A 26,415-nucleotide genomic window follows, 5' to 3' on the forward strand; every position below is an offset into this window, starting at 1 on the left:
GAGAAAAAAATAGAGCTGTGTAGGACTTGCATCTGGCACACTCAGAGCAGCTCAAGTGCAAGAACTTCAGACAAACTGAGCTCAAAGCCTCACACACCCCAGCAACAGCTTTGGTGATTAAGTTTTGGTTACAAACCAGTTGCAGAGATTGGACCTAATGGGATTTCATAAAAGTAATTCAGGTTTGAACCCTTCTTCAGAGCGCCAGCCACTCCATTTTTGACCAAATGTGAACTCACATGTGAACATTTCCATTGCATCCATCTCTAATTAGCTGGACCAAACAGATGTGAGAGCTCATGGTGTACTTTATTGAACAGCAAGAGACTCTGGTCTCCTCTGCCATTTTTATCTTCCTTGTTCCCTTTCTTGTAGCAAATATTTTTGGAATGATTTTGTGAATTATTAAATCAGGACTGCCTATAGTATGTGCAAACAGTGCTGAGACCCAAAGATCAATGATCACTGCCATCATCTTGGCTTGGCACCAGAACACCCCATTTATAGGAAATACTTGTTTCTTGGACCACCATATGGCTGAAGAAAGGTTTATACCCCAGGGGTTCTGTATTATATTCCAGCAGGTTACTTCATTAAATGAGCATATCAAATTTGATTGGAAGTTCTCATCAGCTCTCTGTTCCATTTAATTTTATTTTTATACAGATGAAGAAATTACTGTTACACCCATACCCACTGACAAGCCAACTACATTACTTCACATCTACTTTATAAGCACATATAATTACATAACCTCTTGGTTTATTTTCTTCCAGAACTCATGGCTCCTCATAGAATCTGTTCTGTCTGAACTAAGAGGCAGATTTTGGCCTAAAAAACAGTTTTCAAGACATTTACATGGTTTGGGTTTTTTTTCCTATATTGAATATTCCACATTTATTAACCATAATTTGATTCAAGCACAGTAAGGGCTTCACTGATACAGTCTGGATAGGCTGTGTTAACAAAATGAAAACAAGCCCAGCATCAAAATACTCTGCATAAATCCCACTATCATGGCAGATCTTCCATCTTTTCAGCCCCATGCTATAAAATTTCTTTCAGCACACTGTGTTCCCTCCACTTTGTTCCTCCTTAGTTACGGGCACCATAACCATTTTCTCACCTACAATTTCCAATCAGCATTCCTCCTCAAACCCTCCTGTTCTTCACTGACTTCACAAATACAGCAGACAGGGCTGCAAGTTATTCTCATCTCAAGGCAGTGTGAGTGCTTCCTTGGGTAAGAATAAGGCTGGCAGATTGCATTCATGTCAAAGCACATAGCTGCGTAGCTAAAAATAGAATAAAAAACTGGCATCTGGAAAATTCTGAAGGACTATAGTTTTATGCCTGTATAAACTCACTGAAATCAATTAAGGCTGGAGCGTAACTGTGGTGGAATTGCCCCTAATATTGTTTTTAATGCTCATCCCAAGTTGATGAGCATACATATTGACAGACCACAGAGTCCATTTGATATAATTTATCACAATAACCCTAAACAATCTGGCATAAACATGCTCTGTCATTCAAGCCAAGAAATGCTATGCACTCCTTAGGTGCCAGAGAAGGCACCAGGGAGAGCAGTTCCTGGTCTCCTCAGCAGTGCCTGGTCTGGAAGAATTTTCACATATAATTTCATCAACTTTAAAAGCAGTGATTCAGTCCTGAAGTCCTTCCTGCCATCAGTTTTATTTATTCAAGTGACTGGAGCCTGATAAAGAAAAGCTGCAATTCCAGGCTCCTCAATTCTTATTTGCTTAGATAATGCAATTGCATATTGCAGAGAGCATGGAAATAGAAAACAAACTGGGGAATCCTATTTTATGTCAAAAAACACTTCCATGTGCCACTCCTGGTAAACTGATGTAACTGAGGCAGCTATCTACAGACCAAGACATCCACTACAATGGCTGAGGGGAGAGCAACCCCCAGAGCAGATATGATCCACCCTCACCCTGGATGGATGCTCTTCACCTCAGCCTGCGGTGACCTGGACCACATCAAGGTCACACAGCCAAAATCCCACACCAAATCAGGCTTTGCAGGGATTTAGCATTCCAGGGCAGAGGAATTGCCTGTGCCAGAAGAATACTGCCATACGAAAGCAACACCAGCATATAATTGAAATAATTTATTTACCACTAGAGCACCACAAAAACAGACATACAATGTGTTAAAATACAGAGTAATCAATCACCAAAGTACAACACAGCTGTCCTTTAGGTTCCTTCTTTTTTTGCCTTAAAACCATGCCAACCATACAGTTGTATTGATGCTGAACACATCAGAAGGGCTGTCCGACCCCACCCAGCTAAGTGCTATGATTCCCCCTCAGCCCCAGCCAGCCCCTTGGGTCTGATCTTTCCAGATGCTGAACATTTCCCATCAGTTCTCAGGACTTTGTGCTGCAGGGCCTTATTTTGGCAAGGTGATTTCCACTGCCTGAGCAAAGTCCTTGAGCTGTTGCAGACCCATCTGAAGATCATTTGAGGGGTATTCACATCAGACCTGAGAGGTGCTAAGGACTCACCTTACCCCACTCTGCAGAGAGGAATTTCACCCATGAGTTCTGCATATTGTAGGATCAGGCCTAACACCCTTGGTAATTAAAGGGAAACACATGCCTAATGAACAAGAAAAAATAAATTGTAGCTTTAAAATAGCGAATTTCAAACATTATCAGTGCATTTTGAGGAACACCAGAAATTTTTCTAAAAATCGATTTTGGGGCAATGACTTACAGAAATAGTTTTTCTCTGCTTAGAGAAAAACTTCAAATCCAAGTTCAAATTTTCAGCTGCATCCAGTACACAGTGAGTATAGTTGGAAAACTATGCTATCTCCCATCCCCCTTTTTCAAAACTGATTTGAAAGCTGCATTCCTGTATCAGAGAACTGCAAAAACATTTTTAAGTTTTGTAAAATGTGCTCACCCTTGTCTTCTCTCCTGTCCAACCAAAATACAGTTCTCATACTGAACCTGATAAAACTAATTTTGCTGTCATTATACAGCAAAATCCAGAGTATGTATTACCCTGAGGAGTTTCACTGAGTTCAGTGCATCTTCTCACTGGAGTTAGTCTGGCTCAAGCAAGTGTTAGCAGGACAGATTCTTCACCTGTTCACCTCAGCTCACTAAAAAAATCAGAAGTCTAACATACCTTCTCCTCCTGAGCCAGTGGGTGGGATTAGATAATCTCTGGGGTATGTTCCCATCTAGACAATAAACACAGGCTCCAAAGAAGTCCTGAGGAGCTGCATGTGCAAGCCACCATGGCACCTCAGTTCTGCACCAATATTCAGCTGAAGCCAAAGAAACTGCAATTCTTAAAAATGGAACTGACAACACCAAGCTCAGGAGTGTCCTCCCAACACTGCTCAGGACAACGGCAGAAAATGTCCCTCTCATCCAAGTAGAATGCTTGCACTGCAAGCTTCCAGCTTTGCTCTGCAGAAGCATCCATCACATGAAATGAAATGATTCAGTATTCTTTTTATTCTTATTTAGGTTGTTTGGTTTTTTTTTTTTTAATGAAGTATACGACGTGGTTTTTTTCTTTTTACTCCCTCTACAGTATGAAAACAACAAAACCCTAGGAATCCCCATGTTCCTTTCTCAATTTTTTTAAAAGAAGCTTTAGCGTCAACCCAATTGAGAAAAAAATTGGTAAACTTGCAAAAATCAAGGGTCTGATCCTGCCAACCCTTACACATACCCCAACAGCCTTAAGGGCTCTGCTGTGCCGCTGCAGAAATCAAAGGCAAACCTCTGTTACCTGCAGCAGGAGCAGCCCCTCAGAGGAGCTGCAGGACTGAGTTCCCTGTGCCAGGCCGACACATCCGAGTGCGCTCCGCTCCCGCTCCCGATACCGTGCGCGGGCATCGCCGCGGCAGCCGCTCCCCACGGCCTCCTGCACAGCGCTGGATGTCACTCTCTGCAAGGCTTTGCCTCGCCTCAGCCAGGCTGGGACACCTCTTCTCTCCTCACCTTGCTCCCTGCCCATCTGCTTGAATGTCTACTGCCGAAAGAAAATGGGAAAATGGGAAGGCCCAGAGATCTGAACCGCATGGCGATGCAAGCGCTATGAACGGGGACAGCTGGAGGAGGAGGGGAGGAGCAGGGGGGGAGATTGCTTTAATCCATCCTTTTTTATAAAACAGAAAAACAAATGGAGTCAGGTAGCTTATGTCATAATGATGAACAATATACAAAGCACATGTATAGCAATTATTATAAAACATGTATTTGTAGTGCAAGTCAAAATACAGGGACTCTACTCATACTGGCCAGCTAGAGGGAAACACATGATTCTGAGTGATCAAAAAGAGCCCCAAATTCAAATTCAAAGTCATGAGAGCTGACAGTATTACAGAGTACAAAAATATGGTGAAAATTTACACATTACACATAAAGTACGTAATTTTTTAATAGTTTACAAATAGAGATCTACAGATATGTTTCCAATTAAGCTGGCTTTTACTACCCACCTATTGTAATACTCTAGGTATGGTTACATATACCAAAAGAACAAAAAAATTCCCATAGCATAGCTATACAGCAACATATTAAGGTCTGAAGATTAGACCAGTACATGTTAAATATTTCACTGGTTTACTAAACTGACATTTTAAATCATTTACAGTAAAAAAAAAAATCTTATAGACTTGTCTTTGAGACTGAAACAGAGTGTCCTTTATTAGTAAATTATTCAGTATTTAAAACAAGGGTCTGAGACCTTACAAGAAGTCTCTAGGCAGCTGGCATGAAAAATAAGGTATTTTAAAGGCAGAGTTTGTCAGTAATGTAATAACTGATTTCTATTTTAATCAAACTAAACTAACCATTACTTTTCTGATTCTTTTGAGCTTGTGTTCCTTTAGGCTTTATATGTAATTCTGGCAGCTTATTTGGTCTCCACCTTGTCCACATTGGCTGGTTTTCATTTTCCCAATGGTGATACAGAAATGTTCATTTGGTAGTTTTTATACACAAATAAATAATGCACTGTTAACTCTATAGCTAAGAGGAATGGGTAGGATGCCTATTGCGTAACAATACAGAGAGATCAAGTAAGGCACGGGACAGATACAGCAACTCCACTTCATGGGATTTTCCTGTTTTTTTCCTTTCACATAGTAACACTAACAAATTTCTTCCAGTGTTTATTTTTTAAAAGGTTTCTTTTTTCCTTTAACTTTGCTTCTTGTCTATCTCACACTATGTGTAGGTGAAATGTAGGAAAAAGCCTTCAATGTTTTGCTTCAGATGCCAGTTAAAAAAAAAAAAACAAAACAAACTTTCAAACAGTTCAGACTAGTACCGCTTTTTTTTTCTTCTTTTTTTTTTCTTTTAACACTGATGAACCCAGGTTTTTATTTTTCTTTCTTTCCTTTTCACTCTCTCTTTCTTTTTTTTTCCCTTGGTTATCTTTATTTTTTATAAACACATGTCATGCTGTTTCAGCTGACATCCTTTAGCTGCACTTGCAAGACTTGACAATCATGTTGGAAAGCTGTTCGATTTTGGGTGTTTTTCCAATGTAGTAGAGGATGGTGAGGGGTTCTAAATCCTGGGACACACAGCACGGAGAGGCCGAAGCTTCTGGATTTATGGTGTTATACAAGCTGAGTACCTAGAAGGAGAAACCAAAAAGAAGAGATTAAGGCAGCTACCTCTAATGAGCAAACTGTTTTCTGCATCACTTCCTCCCACAGCACCTGAGAGAATGCCCACTGAAAATGGTATGAAGATTCCTGGATTTTAGGGTTTTTTCTGCTTTTCCACTTCAATCTAGTGATCACAATATGCCTGAATTTCCTCAGGTTTTGTCCACACAGTCTTAAGTCTCAAAAAAGGCACGTACCTGGAGTCTGCCTCTAAAGTGCTGCCCTTTGGATCAGCAGGCACACCATATTTATGAGTACACAGGAAATTGAACGGTTTTTATCTGTTTCTTCAGGTTGCCATTTGCTGCTTACAGGTTTTGGATTTACAAGTGACCACAGAGAAGAGAGACGTGTTCAGAGCATAGGCACCCCTCTTCTTTTACCCTCTGGCTATGCTAATTAAGCCCATTATTGCCACCCTGCAAGCTCCAGGACTCAAGGTGCAGTTACTCCTGCTGAGAGCCAGATGCATGGAGTTACCACCTATGTCACCCTGGATCCCTATGCATGGTTCTCTGCATGGGAAGTATGTAGGGTTAGCCACTGATGATGCATAGGTGCTCCTGAGGATGCCATTAATGCCTTAGCCAAACACCAAGTGACCTTTTCCTAGAACTTCCACACAACATTTGCAGCTTAGAGAGACAGAAGATCTGTTCAGGACAGCAACACTAACTACTTTATTTGGCAACTTCTGGCTCCTCAGGCAATTATCCAAACCACATATTTGTGACCATGACAGTTACTCTTCCTCTTTCCTTTAAAAACAAGTGCAGTTCCAAAATGTGTACACCATTACTCCACACCAGCACAGAAACATACTCATCTTATTTTTATACCTCTGCCTGCTGACATTGCTAACAGTACAATGTCACAGACAGTGACAGCTACAAAGGAAGAACATGGTATCATGGTTTTACCAACCAAAAGAAACTCAAGCTGTCCCTTGGGCATGGCAAACTCTCCCTGCTGGCTGACACTGATCTGTCATTTTAAGGGAGGCTTGAAAAAGGGGAGACATCATTCTTAGTATGGACCCGAGGGTGAAATTCTTACTTTATGACAACTATGATGCAAATGTCTGTGTCTTACATTTACTGTCTAGACATCCTTAGTGACAGCTGAGAGGAAATTAGCACTTCACAGTAGAATACTACTCATCCTAAGGCAGTTTGCTAAAATACCACATCCAATCCCTAAAATAAAAAGTCCCATCTTGGACAACTATGATTTGGTTCTTCAACATCCCTTACACAAAGTCCTTCCTTCCCATATAAATTTTCCAAGTGTAAGAAAGAATATGTCTTTTGAAGTAAAAGGAGGACAGGTACCAGTATGGCAGGTCATAAAAGTAGGTGATGACCAGGTGGTACAACCCAGCCCTTTAGTCACTCTGAAAGTGCCTCCCTCAGTGTCTTTGCTGACCAAACTCATTGTGCCATCTTCCACTCATGTCAATATTGAAAGGCCTTTTCCAAGCCACTCCAGAGGCTAAATACTCACTAGAAGTATTCAATCCAACCATGTGTTTGTATCAAGGAACACATAAAAGAAAGTAAATCTCTGGGCCAGTACATTTCTCCTGCTTCAACACTAACTTGAGGCCATGTGTGAGTTCCTCTATAGGGTCACATTTCATCATCCTCAGTTACTAACTCTGGACACTGGTGCTGATGCCAGTCCCAGAAACATAGCTCAACCTGCAGTTACCCAACAGAAGCCGAAAATTAGCAAATCCATTACTCACTCTGCTGTGCTGAGTATCTGAGCTCCATAAATATGGGCAGGCTCCTGCACAGAAATTAGCATGGTATCCTTTAGGTTCATGAATCCATTTCCAGCCAAGATCCCTCTTGAAGTCAATATAAAGTGGACGCAGACAGCAATTATCCTGCACATTCCTGGGAAATAAAATACAAACACATTGGTCAACACAGACAACACTGGGAATAAAAATAATCCAGTTGCTTCTCCCTGAATGATCCTTTACAGACAGGCAGGTCTGAGTCACAAACATTCTCAACTAAATCAGATCAATAGTAGCTTATGCTGTAACTGAAATTACAGTTATTGCAGGATGCTTGGACATGGCAGGACTTGCTCATACCAACAAAGCTTAAGGCTTCCCTGGAGGACTACTCAAGTGTTTTTCTCCAGGTCCTACAGAGGAGACTCTGAATAGGTGAACAAAGTGAAGGTGATAATTTTGCTCTAACTATGGGGCTAATGCATCTGGGAATCATCCCACATGGAACTGAGCTTCTACTGTCTAAGGTCACAACAATCTGCCCCTGTCTCTGTGGGACTGGTGACCGCTGGGCAGAGACCTGCTGCACACAGACCCCGGGTCTGAGAATGAGGGTCTGCATTCTGTATAAAGGCTAACTGCAAAGAAACATGATAAACAACTGCATGACACCTCTAGTCTCCCACCACTGTGTAAGAATATTGGATGTGCAGGCATAGTTACCTAAAACAATAGGCAGCATCTAGAGCACGCTTCTTCCGCCGACTGGGCTGTTGCGACTCAAGTCTGTAGGAGGGTAACAACATTAGCAGAAGATGTGGGGTCTTCCCACTGTATTTTTTCCTACTGGACTTTAAAGCTTTCACATCACCACTGGAATATGTGTAGTCATCAATACCTTCAAAAAATACATTTTGGTGATAAACATTGTGTTGCTTTTTCTTCACAAATTACATTAACCATCTCTTAAAAAAAAATCTCAGAAACTGGGCCATGATGGTGTCAGCTGGGCATATTTACTCGGGAAGTGGGGGCAAATTTCAACCCAAGATGCCTAAGATACTCACAGTTCTCATGTTAGCTATTGTATCAACCCTCCCACATTCCCATCTGTTCAATGGCATTTCAGTACATTTACTAGAAACGTTTAAAAGAGTAACAGAGAAGTCATTGCAGTAACTTCAGTCACTGCATCTTGCTGTCTTAGCTTCAAATGCGCCAAGCAGTGATTCTCTTGCTGCTTCAGTCAGAGCAGTACTCCCAACTTTTAACAGGTATGTACCTTTTAAAACCTTTTAACACACTTAAAGATGCTCTGGATACATCACCTTCATTTCCCACTCTTACTTCTATCCCATTAGTTTCCACCACCACATTCACCCCTTTATGATATTTGTAAATTCCCTTTCATTGCCAGTTTATTTAAATCTGCTAATTTTCCCCAGAAAGTCAATTATTCTAGTCTCTTCCTTTACATGGGCATGGAAAAGACACTGATTAAAGTATTTCTTCTTGAAAAGGCAATCTATGGCCTCTCATTCTGTATTCTCTTTTAATACTAACTGCCTTGCTAGCTTCTTACCATGGCAATAGCACAAGGGACTCAAGGTACTGGCCTTTCACAGGCCTTTTGTTAACATCCTTTAGAAAATTAACCTCCCCAACCAGATACTACCATCTAAACAGAAAAAGATACACTATTCTTTTCTTAACATATGCAATTCTAGTGACCAAACACCAAACTAACCATTTTTTAAATGCACACAATGGCTTTAATCATATGTACAGTACATGTATTTACTTACAGGAAAAAATTCCAATGCAGTGAAACAATGGTTAGAAAAACTTAATACTTGACAAGGAATATAGCCAAATACTTGGATCACAAGTGAACCAAATCATGATACAGTTCAATAAATGAGAATTTCAGGAACAGAATTTAGATTAAAATTGGTTCTAATATAGCTATAGATTCATGTGTGCTGGTGGATGGTAACTGTAGTACAGTCAATTAAATATAATTTCTCTGTTGTGAAACTGAAAGTTTAATGTCTTAAAAACACAAGAGGGCTTATACAACCTTCATATATTTACTCCATAACACCTTTCCTGCTGTCCATAAAGAGCACATATATTCATAACCCTCACTACACAGTTTTTTACTTTTTAATGCCCACTCATTCCAAACTCTTCAAATAAGTCTGACTCATTACAGTACTAGGAGGAGAGCAAAATGTTTATTCTGAAAATATTGAGCAATTTTCTCATTACTATCCAACAGTGGATGGCAAACTGTGCAAGAGTCTTCACTACATCCAAAAACATATGTAAATCCTGTGAGCATGCTGCAAACTGTAACACAGACGTTTAAGGACATCAAAGCTGCATGCATGGAATGAGACAGCTTTTTCATGCCTTGTGATTTTAAAATTGTTCAGGTGACATAGTTTTACCCTTGTGACTTTAGTATAATTTCCTACCAGCTGAGAATCACGATTCTCAAATGAGCAAGTTTTCAATCAGCTGAATGCCATTTAGAAGGCAGAAACAGCTTTTTATTTCCCTCCTCAATTAGCACATACCACAACATTTTAAAAAGTTAGACTTTTTTTTTCTTTAATTACCTGCAAATCTTGCTTCAAGCTCCTCACTTTTATTTGGGATGATGTAATTATTGGAAGGTACAAAGGTACAGCATGGACAATGTAAGCTTATCTTAAATCCAAGATTCCTGTCTGCAAAACATAAAAGTGAGTGGAGTTGGTTTTTACATGTGGAATGACTCTGAAATACTCTTGAGTTAATGGAGGAGCAGCTGGGGCAGGAGTGAAGGCAAAGAGCACTTTTTGTCACCTCTGTGATGGAGCCATTCATGTACAGCCTCAGTGACATCAAAAGACAACCATTCTCCTTCAGCTCTTGTTTTAACTACTTTGCTGTCAATATAGCGCTGTCCTGGTGATGATAATTCTTTAGATTTTAAAACCTGAAAGAAACAACAAATAAGATTTCCTACAGGTTAACATTTACCTGGTTGCTTTTAAAATGGACCACTAACATTAGAAAATAGCACAAGAAACTATTACAGTTGAAACCTCTATGCAGCAGATGAACATTCGTGCACATTTTCAGAAAGAATCTTCTTTGGGTGTGTGAGAAGGATAACAATATAAAAACACCCTAATGAAATCAGCTTAGGCTCCCAAGCAAAACACACCACCACATATTCCTTAGTGAGAGAAATCACACAGAAAGAACTGCCCTGAAAAGGTAACCTGTAATACAAGTGCTGAATAGATCACAGTAATCACTAAAAGAAGCTATTTCACCTTCTTCAGTAAGACTTATACTGGCTAGAGCATAAGATGCCAACGTCCAGGCTGTACAACATAGTCTGTGCACTGAAGATATTGCATTGCTCCCCTATAATAACTAACCTATGGTATTGCCTTATTCATGCTTTTAGCCCTCCCTCTGATCTCGGGTACCAATCATACATGAAACAGATGGCCATGCACAGATTTGTGCCAACAGGTGAGTCTGCCTCCATCCAAACTTGATACAGGCTGGATCTGTATTTTTGTCAAATGTTTCAGCAAAGCTTCTACTGACCAAGCAATAAAAAATACCTGAACAAAAGAGACCCAGGCCCTGCATGAACAGAATTCCAAGTGTCCACAGTGCTCCTTATCCCACGCAAACAATTCAGTGAGTGCCTTCCCATATACAAGCATAGCCTGCTATTATTTATCTTAAGTCTTAGACAAAAACAATTGGACTTCTGGCTGTTAACAGCTGGTTTCTGGTTTTCACTCTGTTGATAGTTTTGTGGTGCAGGGAGCTGGAATGCCATGCAACATTTAGTCAGCTCCAATCAAGATACCACATGATAACATCACTTTGTAACTTTTGGCGTGCGAGTCCATATTTTATTTTGGGTTTTTCCTTTCTTTAAGCACCCAAATCCATCTCCAAATGAGTAACTGACAACATCTCATTGTTTCCTCCTATTTTCCCAGCCCAGAGCAACCTGACATCTAGCAAGCACTGCTGTAATAAAATCATGGTGAAACCACATAATACATGTAAAGAAAAATATTTCAAAAGAGGTGTGAAACTATGTCATCGTGATAAAATCAGGCTTTTTGTAATTAAACAGGCTTGAAAAGCTCAGATTCTGTCCAGCATGTGGAGTCAGTGTGTGCAGTCTCCCTGTTTATTGCAAGGCAGTGCTGGATCTCTCATAGGCCAACACCGTGGCTCCTACAACAACATTTGTCTTATGAAAAGAACAGCAACATGACAGGCTCTTTGTCTTCTTTCTGATCAACACATTTAGCAAAAAGCCATGAGAAGATGTTGCTTCAAGTCCAAAAGATTACTAAGGACCCCTGGTAGGCGATGCTGAGTTCCCCAGCAGAAACTAAGGGCACTCCAACAGTGAACATTGGGACTCCTTTTTATGAGGTAACCTTCAAACAAAGCGTCTGAACAACTGTTTACAGAGAGTCTGGCAGCAGCAAGGGGACTACCACTGCTCAGAAGTGCCAGAGGGATGAGAGAATCAGTAATCAATGCTGGGAAAGTCCCAGAGAAGTACAAATATAACTTTGCCTTCCCTTTGGTCTTTATCGGGTCAAGTGTTCCTGAGGATGTAATGCAGCTGTCATTCTGCAAGGATGTGCTGGGGCTGGGAGGTGGGGGGTGTGAAGCAAATGGGACACAAGAACTTGGCTCATTTCTCTTCCTTTCTGCACAGTCATATCTTTCCAAAGACTCCAGAAACTGCATACCTCAGTTTTGGCAGTGATGTAAGGACTAAAATTAGGTAATGTGCCAAAAGCAATCTCCTGATGTTAACTATAATTGGTCTTAGACATATTATGAAGACACAGCTGTGCCTTGGTATCAAAAATAAATGTATTTATTCCAGTCTTTATCCCAATTGCTACCAAAAGACCGAGTCAAGGGCTGTCAGTGTGTACCTGGAATAAAAGGCATTTGTAAAAGTACAAGAAATCATCACTGCACATCCAAGGAAAATCCATCCCCACTGTTGAGCTGAATGACAAGAAAATGCTTCTGAGCTGTAGGGCACTGTGGGACAGGATGGATACCATGGATTAGAAGAGCTGGATATTATCCATCCTATGGTACCTACAATGTCTGAGAGTAAAGTTTCTCTCCGTGTTGTTTATGCAGCATGTTCAGGAAGAAAATGACAAAGAACGAGGTAAAAAGTTACAAACTAAGTATGAGATAATTTCCACAATGACACCATGGGTTAAACAGGCACTGGCAGTTCTTAAGCAAAAGCCTGTTAAGTGAGAAGAGTGTTACACTTAGTGAAATTAACTTAAATCCCCTTCTCTTGGCTTAAGTATCTTTATGGTGTTAAGGTGATGTATGATCTTAACAAGCCGAGTACTTGTAAGCAAGAATGATCTTCTAACCTAAGCATTTCAATTTTCTCTTCTTTTTCTCTTACATTGTTGCAAGTGTGGAAAGCTAATGGAAGATAAAATCCTAGACTGGATCCTCAGAGTCTATTTTCTCCCACAAATTAATCTGATTAAGTTTCTTTTCCTACACTGCTTTTTATTTCCACCCACACTGAAGCAATTGCACTCTATATGGGGGTAAACAAAGGGGCCTTTTTGAAGGAATCTCTAAGAAATTTTTAGAGCTGCAATATATTCTTCAAATGAGTCTTCCAGAAATCACTACATGAAATAAGCATTTTAGGTTCTCTCTGCCATTTCCCTACTTTGGTTTGCTTCTTTTTACTTTGCCCTACATTTCTGGTTTTAACTTTCCCCATCAGCAACACACCTTTTTCTTCCAATACACACTCAAGCCTATATCCTCAATGAAAAACTTCTCTTTCACCATTTCCAATCCTTTCTTCCGACTAGATCAACTAATTTAGTTTCAAAAAAGAATAAAAGCCTTGCAGCTTTTGTGCTTGAAAGCTTGTCTACCTCTTCCAACCACACTGATTGGTCTTAGAAGAGATATTACCCTCACCTATAAACATTGCCTTGCCTTACCTATAAACACCACCTCACCTTCATGCTTAGCCCATCACAACCACATCAAACACGGTTATCAGAACTGCTGCTGCACAGCTTGTACCTGCAGGAGCTAAACAAAAGCCTTTGTGCAGAAGTTTTCAGTGCACTCAAAGTACTAACAGAAGGCAAGGGGAAAAAAGAAAATCCACCGAAGAGAAAGTCAACTGAGTTAAACTTCCCCTTTAATCCTTTCTTACTTCCTTTTGGCACCTTACCAAACGCTCCCTCTTAAAGAGGTGGAAAGAGTTTGGTCTGACTACAGGCAGTGAAGCAGAAGGCAAAGGTTTTCCAGTGGGGGAATCCTGTGCATCACCCACTGCGTGCAGACACAGATCCCATCATTTGCATGAGCAGGAGACAGAGTTTCCACACAGGCAGCCCCACCTGCCCCACTGGGGAGGGACACATCCCAACACCCACAGGTACATGGTGATGCAGGAGGGCTGTGCATGAACAGCTGAGAGCATGCACACCTGAACATGCCTCAGAGACAGCTCAAAGCCAACAAACATGGGCTGTGGACACGGACATGTCTGTCCAGGGATATCTGCTCACTTGGTCTTGCTTCCACTGCCTGCTATAACAAATGATTACGCAGGGAACGTACGTATACAATCACACGCTGTGGGGATGAGCTGAATTGGAAAAAGTGTTACCAAAAGGTGATCCACCAGGCTTCTAGACCAGTATACAGAGTAATTTTCATTCAGTAGCAATGCCCTAAATTCTAAGAACAATTTCAGGTTTTTTCTACCCCATTTTTGTATGTAATTCCTCCCTTTCACAGGAAAACCACCAACTAAAGCACTTCTTAATCTTCTCTTGACCAGTGTCTTGCACACTGCCTTCTACCTACCTTTTTCTATGCCCACTGCTAACCTACCTCTCATACATTTTATTTCAATGCTGAGGCTTCTTGAAAACACCTGGTGAAAAAATGATCTTACAAATACCCATGAGGAGTCTCTAGATAAGACATACATGGAGCTACTGCCAGCAGATCAGGGTGAAACAAACACATGAATAAATGAATAATGCAGTTAATTACAGGAAATGGCTCATGAAGAAGCCAGAAGCAAACAAAGCATTGCTCTTTTTTGAACAGCTCCATATGTTTAGGAAGCCCAACTGGGGATCTTGGTGATGACAACACTCACATGCCACCCTCATCAGGCCTGCCAGATTTCTGGTATTTTACAAATCCTGTTGAAATATACTTTTAATTCTGCTCAGTCTTCTGGGGGAGAACCTCTGTTTGGCTCGCAGGGACTTGTCTGTGCTCCTCTTCATCCATGATGTTATCTTGAAAGCATATCCCAAATCACCATGACCAGGGCATTCAGCAGTGAAAAAATTTAGTTTTGTCACAAACTTGGTTTCAGAAGCATGAGGAGTTTCCAGAAAATACTGATTTGTAAATTACTTCTGTCACTTGCTATGCTTATTTTTCAGACTAACTGGAAAGCATTAACAGATACATTTTTTTTAAATTTAAGTATCAAGTAGCTGAAATCTTCACTCAAATACTGGAGGATGAAACTGTTTATTTATAGGCACACACATTTATACCCTCTGGAAAATATCGCACAGTTCTGCATATAAAAGTAAGGATAAGGATTATCTTAGTCTGTATTTTATAAACTGTAAAGTACACTGAGAACACTACATAATTCATGATAACAAACAAAGCAGAATGCTTGCAAAATTAGCAGAAACATGACTTCTTTAAAGAATGGGGCATATCAGAAGTTGACATGAGTAGAGCAGCAGCACTCGGCGTCAGTGTAATTAAACTGGTTCAAAAACAAACTCGAAAAAACTACTAAGCCCACAACTGTTAAAACAAACATTATTTTGCTCAGAGTTTCCTTTGCCTACTCCCCCGCTCATATATTTAGGCAGCTAAAGCAGGGGATAACTGAATCAACACATTAGTGTATGTATTCTAGACAATAACCACTGACAGCAGACGCCAGAACAGCCTGTCTTTGTGACTCATTACACAGCTGAAAGGAAAAAATTTGACATGAAGATACACTGGTTCTTTCAAATAACTAGAGCCCCAGAGCAGCAACTTGTTTAGTTCATTTCAGATTTGGTATTCTGGCCAATAACTACTTCTAGTCTTCTACTGTCACCACAATCAGATGCAGAAGAATGGGAAAATTACAATTAAGTGTAATTTACAGTGGAATAGTTTTGGCTAATAAATTCACCACCTCCTCAGCAAGCAAACAAACAAAAAACTGAATGCGGTTCAGCAGTGGTGATACACAGGCTGATGCATCAATGACATACATCTGCTGCAGCCAAGAAAACCAAGAGCATTTATAGCTGGGTTTGGGAATTATGGTCACCAGCTCTTTGGAAATATTTTTGGTGACTTACAGTTTCTTAAAACAAGTTGATGAACTTTCCAAACATAGCAAAAGGATCATATGGCCACTTAAAAATATCTATCCTATTTCCTGCGTTGCCTTAAAACTTGAAATGGTCACTGCTATCAACCAGCGTGGGTTCTGCAGTCACTGAACTGAAGTAAATATGGCATTATCTTGTGCAAACCTGCTATTAATCTGTCTTTCCTCTCCATTCTTTCTGGACTGTCTGATCTCCTCCCTCCAGATGCTGTTGGCCCCCTGATAACTTCCTTCCTTCCCTTCCCTTCTCTGTCTTTTCAGACTCCTGTGATGTTCTTGTATTACAACATCTTGGCAGGCTCACTACTCTTTCTCTGACTTATCAGTCATTATCCACGATTTCCACTGGAACTTCACAGCCCTTCTAAAAATAATGGAAATAACCTGACATGTGCTTGTAACCCTAAAGTAAATAAGCCCAAACAATGAGATCCAGTGGTAAATGAGGTGCTTATGCTGGTTAACATGAGAGCAAAGATAAGTTCAGCTATGCACACCATGGCTGAAAACTGCCATTTAGGATGACCTTTCCTAAACTAGAAGAAACTGCAGGGGACTGCAGCCTGACTACACTGGAATGACCAGATTCCCGAGGTCTGCATACACAGCTGCTGGGAGTTTCCAAATTCTTACATACGACTCACCCTACTGAAAGATTCACTTACTGCCTGGTTCCAAATTTCAAAGGTCTTCTCGGACAGCTCTCAGGGACTTTAGCCAGCTCTTTCTGAAACTTACAGTTATAAAACGGCCATGCTAATTATCAATCTTTTTTCATTCCCTGGTTAAATCTGAGGCCTTTGACCCTATCTTGGACATAAGGAAAAGAAAATCCTTCATTTTGCTGCAAACCTCTCCAGTTTATTACTCATTATGTGTGAAAACATATGGTGTAAAGTGCAAAGCTTCCATATAGTACCTTTTGCCAGATAATTGGGAATCTACTGGCTATCAAAATCTTAGCTGCTTCTAAGTGCAAGAGACCAGCTTTTTTTAAAAATGTCAGTGAGAGTTTTTAAGCTCTTCTTGTAGCCACTCCTGCAAAGGAGTAATTCAGACTCTGCCTTCAGTGCTATGGAATTAAAAGGGCTTTACAGTCCCCTGCTTATCAATGAAGTCTTTCCATTACTTGCAATGGTCTCTGAATCAGGCTCAAACTGAGGGCAGAATCTTTAGAGACTACTATATGAGATGCAGAGTTCCTGCCAAAATACAAAGAAAGGTATGGAGTACTTGCCAAAGTTTGTAAAAAACCCATAGGTCTCTGATCCATCTGCTCAGAACTTGCCAGACACGTTCTTCATGCAAACTTGCAAATAAAAAGAACATATTGCACACATAACCCAACTGCTTTTATATCTGGATGGGCTACAGCTGCAGAAGGATTCTCTTACAGTGCTGGCTGATGTTCACTTAAAGGTAAAAGAAGGTGAAGTGTGAGGCAGGCAAAGAGATGAGCACTTAAGCAGGTCAGAAAGGGAGGGGAAGTCAAGCGTGTCATGGAATCACTGTGACTGACTCCTTGTATCACCCTGTGGTGAGAGGATGAGCTCTGGGAAGAGAATGGATCCTGGGAAGGGATTTCCTCTCCATTTGTTCCCCAAGCAGGGCCTTCCTCCTGATACTGAAGATACATATGCAGTGTAAGCTGGGGACAGAGCCCTGAGGCTGTCCAGCCTGATTTATGTTTAAGCAGGCAGGAAGACTCTGCATTGTTTAAGCAATAAACAAGAACGGAGGGTCTGGGGTCCTTCTCCTGGAAGATTCTGAAATATTGAGGGCAATTTCCTGCCATTTGGGAGATTTTAAGATAGCTCCAAAGAAAGATTTTATATAAAATGAAGCAAAACAAAAAAATCCCGTAAACTTATCTAGCCTTTAGCTTTAACTTGCCAAAGGCACATTATGTTTTATTAAAGTATCAACAAAGAGGAGCCAAAGTCAACAGAAACAGAGTGGGTTCTCTTGTCTTCTAGCCAAATCTCCCAGATCTTGCAGGGTACTCCTGTGTTCATCTCCCCTTTATGCACAGGGCTCCTAAGGCCTTTTCTCTTCCTTGGTCCTGTCCCTGACAGTCATATCTCATCTTCATGTGCATTTTACTACAACATTTTGGCATGCAGCTTTCTTGGCTAAATGAGTATTTGGACACAGTACTTACTCCAAGATGTTGTCTTCTTCCACAAGTCCCTCCACTTTCTTCCCTTCCTCTTGCCTGCCTTGTTCCCTACAACTCACAGTTCTTCTAGTTTTCCCACCACCTACAGGTTTCCACACAAACCACTACCATCCTCCTCTATTTTCTCCTATCACCTATTCTTCTTCACGTAGGCTTCTCTCCAACAAAGCTTCACACTGTTTCCTAAACCTCTCCAGAACAGGAACACCCCCTTCCCCCTCCTAGAGACTCTCTAGCACATGGCCATCAAGCCAACCTGATGTTTCTTATTCCTTTGCCCAGAGACTACCACGCTGAGCTGCTTGGTTAAAACTTGCTCGTGTCCCAGTGTAATGTAGGCTTGGCTACCCCAACAAACCCTAGCCCAAAGAACAGGAACCCAAAGCTAGCTGCTGCTTTCAGACCCAAGGCCTGCATTCCCACACCTCCAATAATGCACAGGCAGCAGTACAGCCATCTGTGGCCAGCATTTCTACACACGGCGGCGTCCAGCTGGGAACTACACACTGGCCCTTGCCAGGAGCTGATGGAAATATATATTCCTTCAAGTTGTCTTCAGTAACTGCTCTGTTCCTGACAAGAGGTGGGTGCATACGTTCCCAAGTTACAGTGAAGATGATGGAGCCATAAATACTTGCCCTCACGCTCACAGAGTATTTGCCAAAGGTACTCTAGATGTGGTCTCCAATGTACTGACATCTTATTGTAGGGCATACAGTATTGGGAACCAGAAAAAGGAGATTCTGGAAAAAGAAGAAAACAGCAATTCAACTGAAATATACTGCAAATGAACTCTGGTCCTAAGCTGTTGCTGGGGGAAAATGAAGGAGTTTGGTAGAGCAGGAAGTTATTACATCCATGCCTCATACTGGGTTTGGCACTTCAAAGAACACTGTACATTTGCCATTCAATGTAACCTCATACCCCTTCAGAATGCAAGAGTCTGGTTTCAGGATAGCAATACATGGCTGGCGAGATCCAAATGCACTACCCTAGATGTGGGTCACAGGGATGGCAGTCCATTGTCACCAAGTGCCCCAGGTGATATCTGTAATACAGACATCCTGCACCAGCTCACAGCCACAAATCCTGCTTCATGGCATTTTCTTCTGTGGCATTAGAGACGACACTTTTTAGCAAGAAAAGAGAGCAAGGCCCCTTTGCTCCTGATTATACAGAGATCAGCCTGAACGATCTCTGCTGCAGTCAGTGTAAATTGCTTCAGATTTGCACCGTGCAGATTTGGCCCAAAGCTATAGTAGCTCATTCTAAATGTATTCCCCAAGTGAAAAACAAGACAAAACACTATCTGAATTGAAAGTGTTTGAACAACCAACTGTGATTTAAATTTAAATCTGACTCATAATGGGGTAGTATGCTCCACAGCATCCTCCTCCTCATACCTCCAAGCAGGGAGAGAGGCCCTGGAGGAAGTTGGGGCTACCACTCCCTAGAGGACAGCCAGCTCTTCCTAGACCCTAAGCAAGTTCTTGACATGGACTGGGCCCTCCAAAATGGAAAGACCAAAGGTCTGATCTGGTTTGCTTCAGATTCTTCACTGCAATCTGATGTGTCTCCCCAGCTTTAACCTGGCACTCTTCATTTGCCTCAACCCTTGCTCTGATCCATCCTGTGGATACATCCCTCCCATCCACAGCCTCTCAGGTAATCCCACCCACAGCAGCCTCAGATAATGATGACAATAAAACACAGAGCTTCAGCTGCACTTTTTGTGATGCTTTATGATGTGTTAACAAAACATGGCACCGCATCCACAGGAAGTAATTACTACTTGTTATTGTTTGACTGCCCGTACATTATAAAAATACCTTAAACCCAATACCACAGCACTCTCTGAAGGATGTCTTTTTACCCTGTAAGGGTTTCCACTAGTTCTGCTTTGCAGTGGTGCCTATTTGTTTTTTGGAATGCATATTCATAAAAGACAAGGCTTTTTTTGAAGGGTGCAGGGACTTTATTCATAAATACAGAAGCACCTTAATAAAAGAAAGATGTGATGAAGTCTTCAAAGCAGGCAAGAAAACCGATGAACAAAGACATTCCCATAACAACCGAGCTTTATCTGATCAAATTCCAATAAAGCCTGCATTTGGCATAAATCTTTAAAAACAAAGCGAGGGCCACTGGAGGATGCTAAAACTTGTTTATTTAATATTATTCCTCCTCCCTTCCCCAAAAGCACTTTATCCTCTTAATATTTTCTGAAGTCTTGGTGCACGCTGGGAAGCGCAGAGTGAGCATGGCGCTGTGGAAGGACGGGAGAAGCGCGCCTTGTCCGAGGTCACGCCGCTTCCTTCCTTCCCTCTGGCTTCCCACTCTCCAACGTGCTCTGCTGATGATCAGCAGCATAACCATTAGATTAAGCCTCTCTTTTGGACAGAAGAAACAACAGAAAATGTAGTGCCTTTAAAGAATTTAATTCTCTGCGGATTCACTTAACCAGAGCCAAGAAGAGACAGAAGTTTTCATACCAGCCTTTTAAAAGTAACTTAATTCCTACTTCTGTGAGTTTTATTATTTTCCATCCTAAGACTTCTTAGTATGTGCACTGTACTTCCCATCTGTGCAGGAACACACAGATGTGACTGACTTATCCTTAAATACCAAGCGAAGTATTCTGGGTGAAAACAGACATTTTCTGCACACAGGGATTACTACTTGCCCATTGGCTTTGTGGATGCATCCAGGGCACCTCCATGAGAATTAATCTCTAGGATTCACTGCCTGGAGAAATCCAGATGGCAGAAAACCTGACAAGCAGATTGATAACCACTCACTCCCAGCATAAATATGATGGGGGGGCTCTCTGCTCGACCTCAGGCTCTGAGGCGGGAACAGGGTCCTGCTGCTGCTGCAGCACCAGGGGCCTGGAACAAGGGGCCACAGCCCTGGTTCACCATGCCAAGCAGCCCCAGACTGCTTTCCCAGAGTCAGTGCAAACAAGGGCTGTAAGAAAACACAAAGTCCCTTTCTGATGTGGTTTGGAAAAGGGAGCCAAGTACAGCCTGAGGGAAGCTTAGCTGAAAAGGTGCAGTTTTGCGTTTCTTCTTTCATTTTAAGGGGTAGATCTGTAAGGTCAGAGGACCACACAAAGAAAGAATCAGGCAGAAAAACAAAATATTTATATTCTGCTTGCTTATTTTTTCAATTTACCCTACACATCTGTCTCTAGCTGTTACTGAAACAGCCCTTTAGAATAACATTGTCCCTTCTGCATCAGTGGTATATATACTACTACTAAACTGCCACTGGACTAAATCAGAAAGCTCTTGGAGGGCAGTTAGAAGATGTGCACATCTTCAGGGACTATCTCAGTGAACCACAAGAGAGCTCTGATTCTCCCCAGAAGGCTTCTGCCTTCTGCCCTTCTCCTCCTGAGAAAGACAAGGGGACAAAGGAACAACCATTCCTTGAAACTGCAGGTATGAGAGGAATTTCAAAAACCCTCATCAAGAAGAGCTCCACAACAAAGCAAAACACTAGGCAACCTGAAACTTGGTTGGAGGAGAAAAAAACCCCTAATAATTAAATGTTGCTTATGCAAGATGAAAAACCACACTGTTCCTTCTGGGCACAACAGCCCTGGCAAGCCCAGCATGTATGTCACAAGACAGGAAGCAAAGCTCATGCACAGAGGAGGAGCGGCAGCTGCTCATGCCAACTCCACCGGCAATCTCCCCTGCAAGGCTCCCTCTCCAAGGCTTTGCATGCTGGAGTCAGAGATCTTACTAAGTCTTCAGCCCTTACAGAAGACAGCTGCCTCTCCCACTTCCACGGAAATGAGGATCTTCCTGACTCTCGCCTTTTACCTCCCATACTTGTACTATGTTCACCACTAGACACCTCTATCTGCATTCTTAATACATTAATACACAGCCCTGAAGCTCCTCCAGCACCACTGGGGCACCAATGCCTCCTATCCGTACCTTCATCTGCAAATATGTTCTTTTTTCTAATCTCTAGAATTCATACAGTGACTTTTAGAATGCTTTCTATAGCACTGTTCTACAATATATCACAGAATCACAGAATATCTCAAATTGGAAGGGACCCAAAAGCATCTTAGGTCCCTTGTCTCTGATTTCTCCCTGTTTTGCTTTTCCTGCTAAACACTGCATCCTAACCTCATGTGCTGTGATGGGCATCAGTTACAGCAATATTTAGGGACTCTCATGCTCCTGGCAGAAGAGCTCCTGCCAAGGACCCCATGCAGTTCAGACTGTCCACCACAGAGCTGTAATAACACCTTAGAAGGTTTTAGGGGAGCTGCATACAAGACTGCAAGAAACAAACATGACCAAAGGGAAATGATCCAGAGACAGCTTGCCTCTCTGCAAGCAAAGGAACAAAGTAACATGCCTAAAATATGCCTGGCACAAACACACAGGGCATGCTGCCTTTGGCTTGCCTGTTACTTGGTGGAGAAAAGATCTAATCCTACAATAACCTGCACTCATTACTCACCTAACACTTCACTTAGTTTGCTCCACCCAGCCTAAAAAAGAAACTGCCTTACTCACCAGCCATGTATTTATCCAGGGACCCAAGTACCTGCCCTGGATGCAGGTGTCAGTCATTTCCATGGGCACAGGCTTGCTGGAGTCAGGCTCTTTCAAGTAAGCCCCAGCTGTTTCTCATCACAAGGCAAAATCCCAGCCAAGCAAAGGCCCTTTCTTCCATACCTCTGCTGAACTCTTTGTGTCCCATGTTACTCAAACACAGAAAGGCAATGAACTGAGCTCAGGCAACCACAGCTGTTTTTTTTTTTTTTCAGGTGGCTGACTAACAGCTCTCAAAAGTAGAACAACAGAAAGCCCAGAGATGCTATCAACTCCTTTTAGGGTGTCTGAGCAGTGAGGTCAAGCGAGAATATACAATTGTTTCAGTAGGCTGCTGTGGCAGCTTCACTGGGACTCACAGAGTATTTCTCTGGGATGGCTGTTCTATACAGGCACGACCAGTGATTCTCAATAGAGGTTCTTAGCTTTCTCTCTTAACAAATAACACATTATCTGCCCAACTTTTCTGCCATCCTGTTCTTGGAAAGGATGGCAGTCAGGTTGCAGCTGCCAGTGACCAGCTGTGGAATTCAAATGGGAACTAAGATTTTCCTACATTTAAACAACATCTAAACAGAACAATGTACTTTCCTGCTGTCGACCTCCATGACTGGCTTTTACCATCACTTCAGCGAGCCTGTGAAGCCAAAGTGCCCCCTCTCTCTGCTTCAAGTTTGGCTTCCACTTGACCAGACCAGGCAGGAAAAGCTGAACATTCACAGTGAGGGAGAAGACTCAAATTTGCACCCACTGGATCCAACCTGGACCCCACAGAGGTGCAAGCCCAGGGCAGTGCCCAAGCACAGCTAATGCAGGCAGCAAGAACAGAGCTAAAGAAGGTCTCCACACACTTTTACAAGGTGGTATTCTATCCATCAGGGTTTTCAGCAGAACATGTCACAGGCTGCTGGAACAACTGCAAGTTTTATGCAGTATAAAACTTCTGGGAGCTGGGCCTCTTTCAGTTGCTGTGTTTCTCAGTGAAGAGACCTATGCTTTAGATGAAATATGCTCTAGACAGTATTTGCACAAATGCACAGACTCTGTCTTAAATGAGGTTAAAGCCTCCAAAGTCCTTAAAGATTAAATGACATAAATCTTGTCAACACTCAGGAGTGAGTCATGGGGCATTTTCTTACTCACTCCACAATCCCTGAAGTGTCCACTCCTTGCCTAAAACCCCAGACTACTCTAGAGAAGCCAGGTTTGAAACTCCTTAGCTCTGCAATTCAGTTTTAATTCCATTTCTACAAGGAAGTCTTAAAAAGCTTCTCCTGAACACGGGCCAGAGAGAGGAATTTGACCTCTATGTAAACTACAGTTCAGGTCAGGTGTTGGGAGACAGAGATCCTGGGAATAATTTTTGATGTCTTGTTCTCTCACTTTTTTTAATATGCTGTGAAACACAGAATCACTAAGGTTGGAAGAGACCTCCAAGATCATGGAGTCCAACCTTTGACCAAACACCACCATGTCAACTGGACCATGGCACTAAATGCCATGTCCAGTCATTTCTTGAACTCTTCCAGGGATGGTGACTCCAACACCTCCCTGGGCAGCCTGTTCCAATACCTGACCACCCTTTCAGCGAAGAAATTCTTCCTGATGTCCAACCCAAAATCTCCCATGCTGCAGCTCAAGACCTTTTCGTCTTGTCCTGTTGCTGGTTGCACAGGAGAAGCCAATCTCCACCTGGCTACACCCTCCTTCCTTTCAGGGAGTTGTAGAGTGAGTGATAAGGTCACCCCTGAGCCTCCTTTTCTCCTGGCTAAACACCCGCAGATCCCCCAGCCACTCCTCATAAGACTCCCTCTCTAAACCCTTGCCCAGCTTTGTTGCCCTTCTCTGGACATGTTCCAGCACCTCAATGTCTTTCCTGCAGTGGGGGGGCCCAAAACTGGACACAGGATTTGAGATGCGAGCTCACCAGGGCTGAATAGAGAGAGAAAATCACCGTCCTGGTCCTGCTGGCCACACTATTGCTGATACAAGCCAAGATGTCACTGGCCCTCTGGGCACCTGGGCACACTGCTGGCTTAAAACTCTGGAGTCCTGAGGCTTAACTGCTAGAAAAAGTTTGCACATTTCAGCTTTGCATGATTCCAAGTGAAGCCCTTCCTAGGGAAGGCACTGAAGTACGTGGCTGCTCTGCAGAGAGGGAACCCGACTGCTCGTCCCAGGTTAGCTCTGCCGGCTGGATGGGCTGGCAGCAGCAAGGCGGAGAGCTGAGGCGCGGGAGGGAGGTGCCTCCATACCTGGTAGAGCTCTATCCTCTGCTCCGAGACACGGGCCTTGGTGTTCTGCAGGCGGAAGACCCTGAACTCAGCCTTCACCAGGTTGGAGGCGTTCTTCTCCATCGCCGACACGTCGAACCGGACGATTCGGAAATAAAGGCTGTAATAGCTCGGCGGGATGGCGTCTGCAAGAAAGCAGTGGGATTTTATTCCTTTTCTTGCTGATCAAATATACTGCTCCTTCAAACATTTTAATACAAGACAGCCTCAGACAGGGAAATACCTCAAGTGTGGTTCAGTTTCCAATGGTCAATTCAGTACTATTAACAATTTATTAAAAATTAAGAAAATCTACCCCACGTGTTTTTTATAAGACTGCCATATTAACAGAGATTAACAACTACTTTCAACTCCACTTCAGGTCATGCATTTAAACCTCCCCTCTTTCAACCTACTGGTGGAAAATCCTGAATACTTATGAGCTCAGGAAAAAACATAGCAGTTGGTACACGGTAAATGCCTTCAGGCTTACAGAGAGTTCACAGGGATCTGCTAAGACAACAAATAACAGCAGCTCATCTGATCTATATGCTTTCTGAAACCCACTTCCCCTCAGAATATGGAGTATGAATTAGCCAGCTTCAGATTTTATTCCATACCTAGTTATTAAAGGATATTTTTGGAACAAAATAGCCATTCTAATTATAGTGATGAGGGCTGGGAGAAAAGAGGAAGGAAAAACAAGGGAAAAAGGCAAGTAGACAGTATGAACAGGATTACATGAATTTTGACCCCTTGGAAGTAGTAAAAGCCATAAACATAACACCCCTTACTATAAATTTGGTAAAAGCAGAAAGAAAACCCCTAAACACGGGCTCAAGTCTTCAGCAGCAGTGTCAGACTGACTCCGTTTAGGTTTCAAAACAGTGTTTCTCCTTCCCGGTGGTAAAGCCTGACTAAGGGTAAGCAGCAAGGCAGTTTTGCAAAAGCAGGTAACCCTAAGGGGTTCAAGTCATCATCTGAAGCTCTTTCATACTGTCCAGAGCAGCAGCACCAGGAGAGGTTTGCCTGCAGCACTCCTGCCTGACAGCCAAACTCGCTGGAGAAGAGACAGGGGAAGAGAGTGGAAGGAGACAAAGTCACACTCCCCAGAGAAGAGATGGAATTACTTCAAGGCCTGATAAAAATCTCAGTTCAAATGAAGGGAACAGTTTCTTCTTTTTTCACAGTGTGAAAACTGAAGTGGATAAATTAGAAAAACAAAGAAAAAGGAAAATTGTATTTGGGGGCTGGGGAGGCATTTTCGGCTGAGGAAGCACAGGTGTTCTCACAGTTACATGTTTAATAACCCACCTGTTGTAGCTCTTTAAGGAAGTTCAAACTGACTATTTAATAAATGTAGCTACGAGAAAATCTTTGATGTTAAAGAAATAATCTCAGCCTCAACTGTAGATGCATTAGAAGTGAGAGATGACAAGTTCCCAAAGCACTTCAAAAAAATCCTCTGA

The 26,415-nt window shown here is 42.2% G+C and overlaps 1 protein-coding gene across 1 annotated transcript in view; it reads right to left on the reverse strand.

Annotated features, from left to right (window-relative positions):
- Window positions 1-2,122: 2,122 nt before the first annotated feature.
- TGFB2 (transforming growth factor beta 2) overlaps window positions 2,123-26,415 on the reverse strand; it is a 60,565-nt gene continuing 36,272 nt past the window's right edge. Inside the window, exons 2-7 of the mRNA XM_009096394.4 lie at window positions 24,929-25,092; window positions 10,274-10,406; window positions 10,045-10,155; window positions 8,144-8,318; window positions 7,421-7,574; window positions 2,123-5,639 (exon numbers count right to left, since the gene is read on the reverse strand). Coding sequence (XP_009094642.1) covers window positions 5,481-5,639; window positions 7,421-7,574; window positions 8,144-8,318; window positions 10,045-10,155; window positions 10,274-10,406; window positions 24,929-25,092 — 896 coding nt within the window. The 3' untranslated portion in view covers window positions 2,123-5,480. The remainder of the gene's footprint in view (window positions 5,640-7,420; window positions 7,575-8,143; window positions 8,319-10,044; window positions 10,156-10,273; window positions 10,407-24,928; window positions 25,093-26,415) is intronic.

This window comes from Serinus canaria, chromosome 3 (assembly GCF_022539315.1).
Source record: "Serinus canaria isolate serCan28SL12 chromosome 3, serCan2020, whole genome shotgun sequence".
In the NCBI taxonomy this organism is placed as follows: domain Eukaryota; kingdom Metazoa; phylum Chordata; class Aves; order Passeriformes; family Fringillidae; genus Serinus; species Serinus canaria.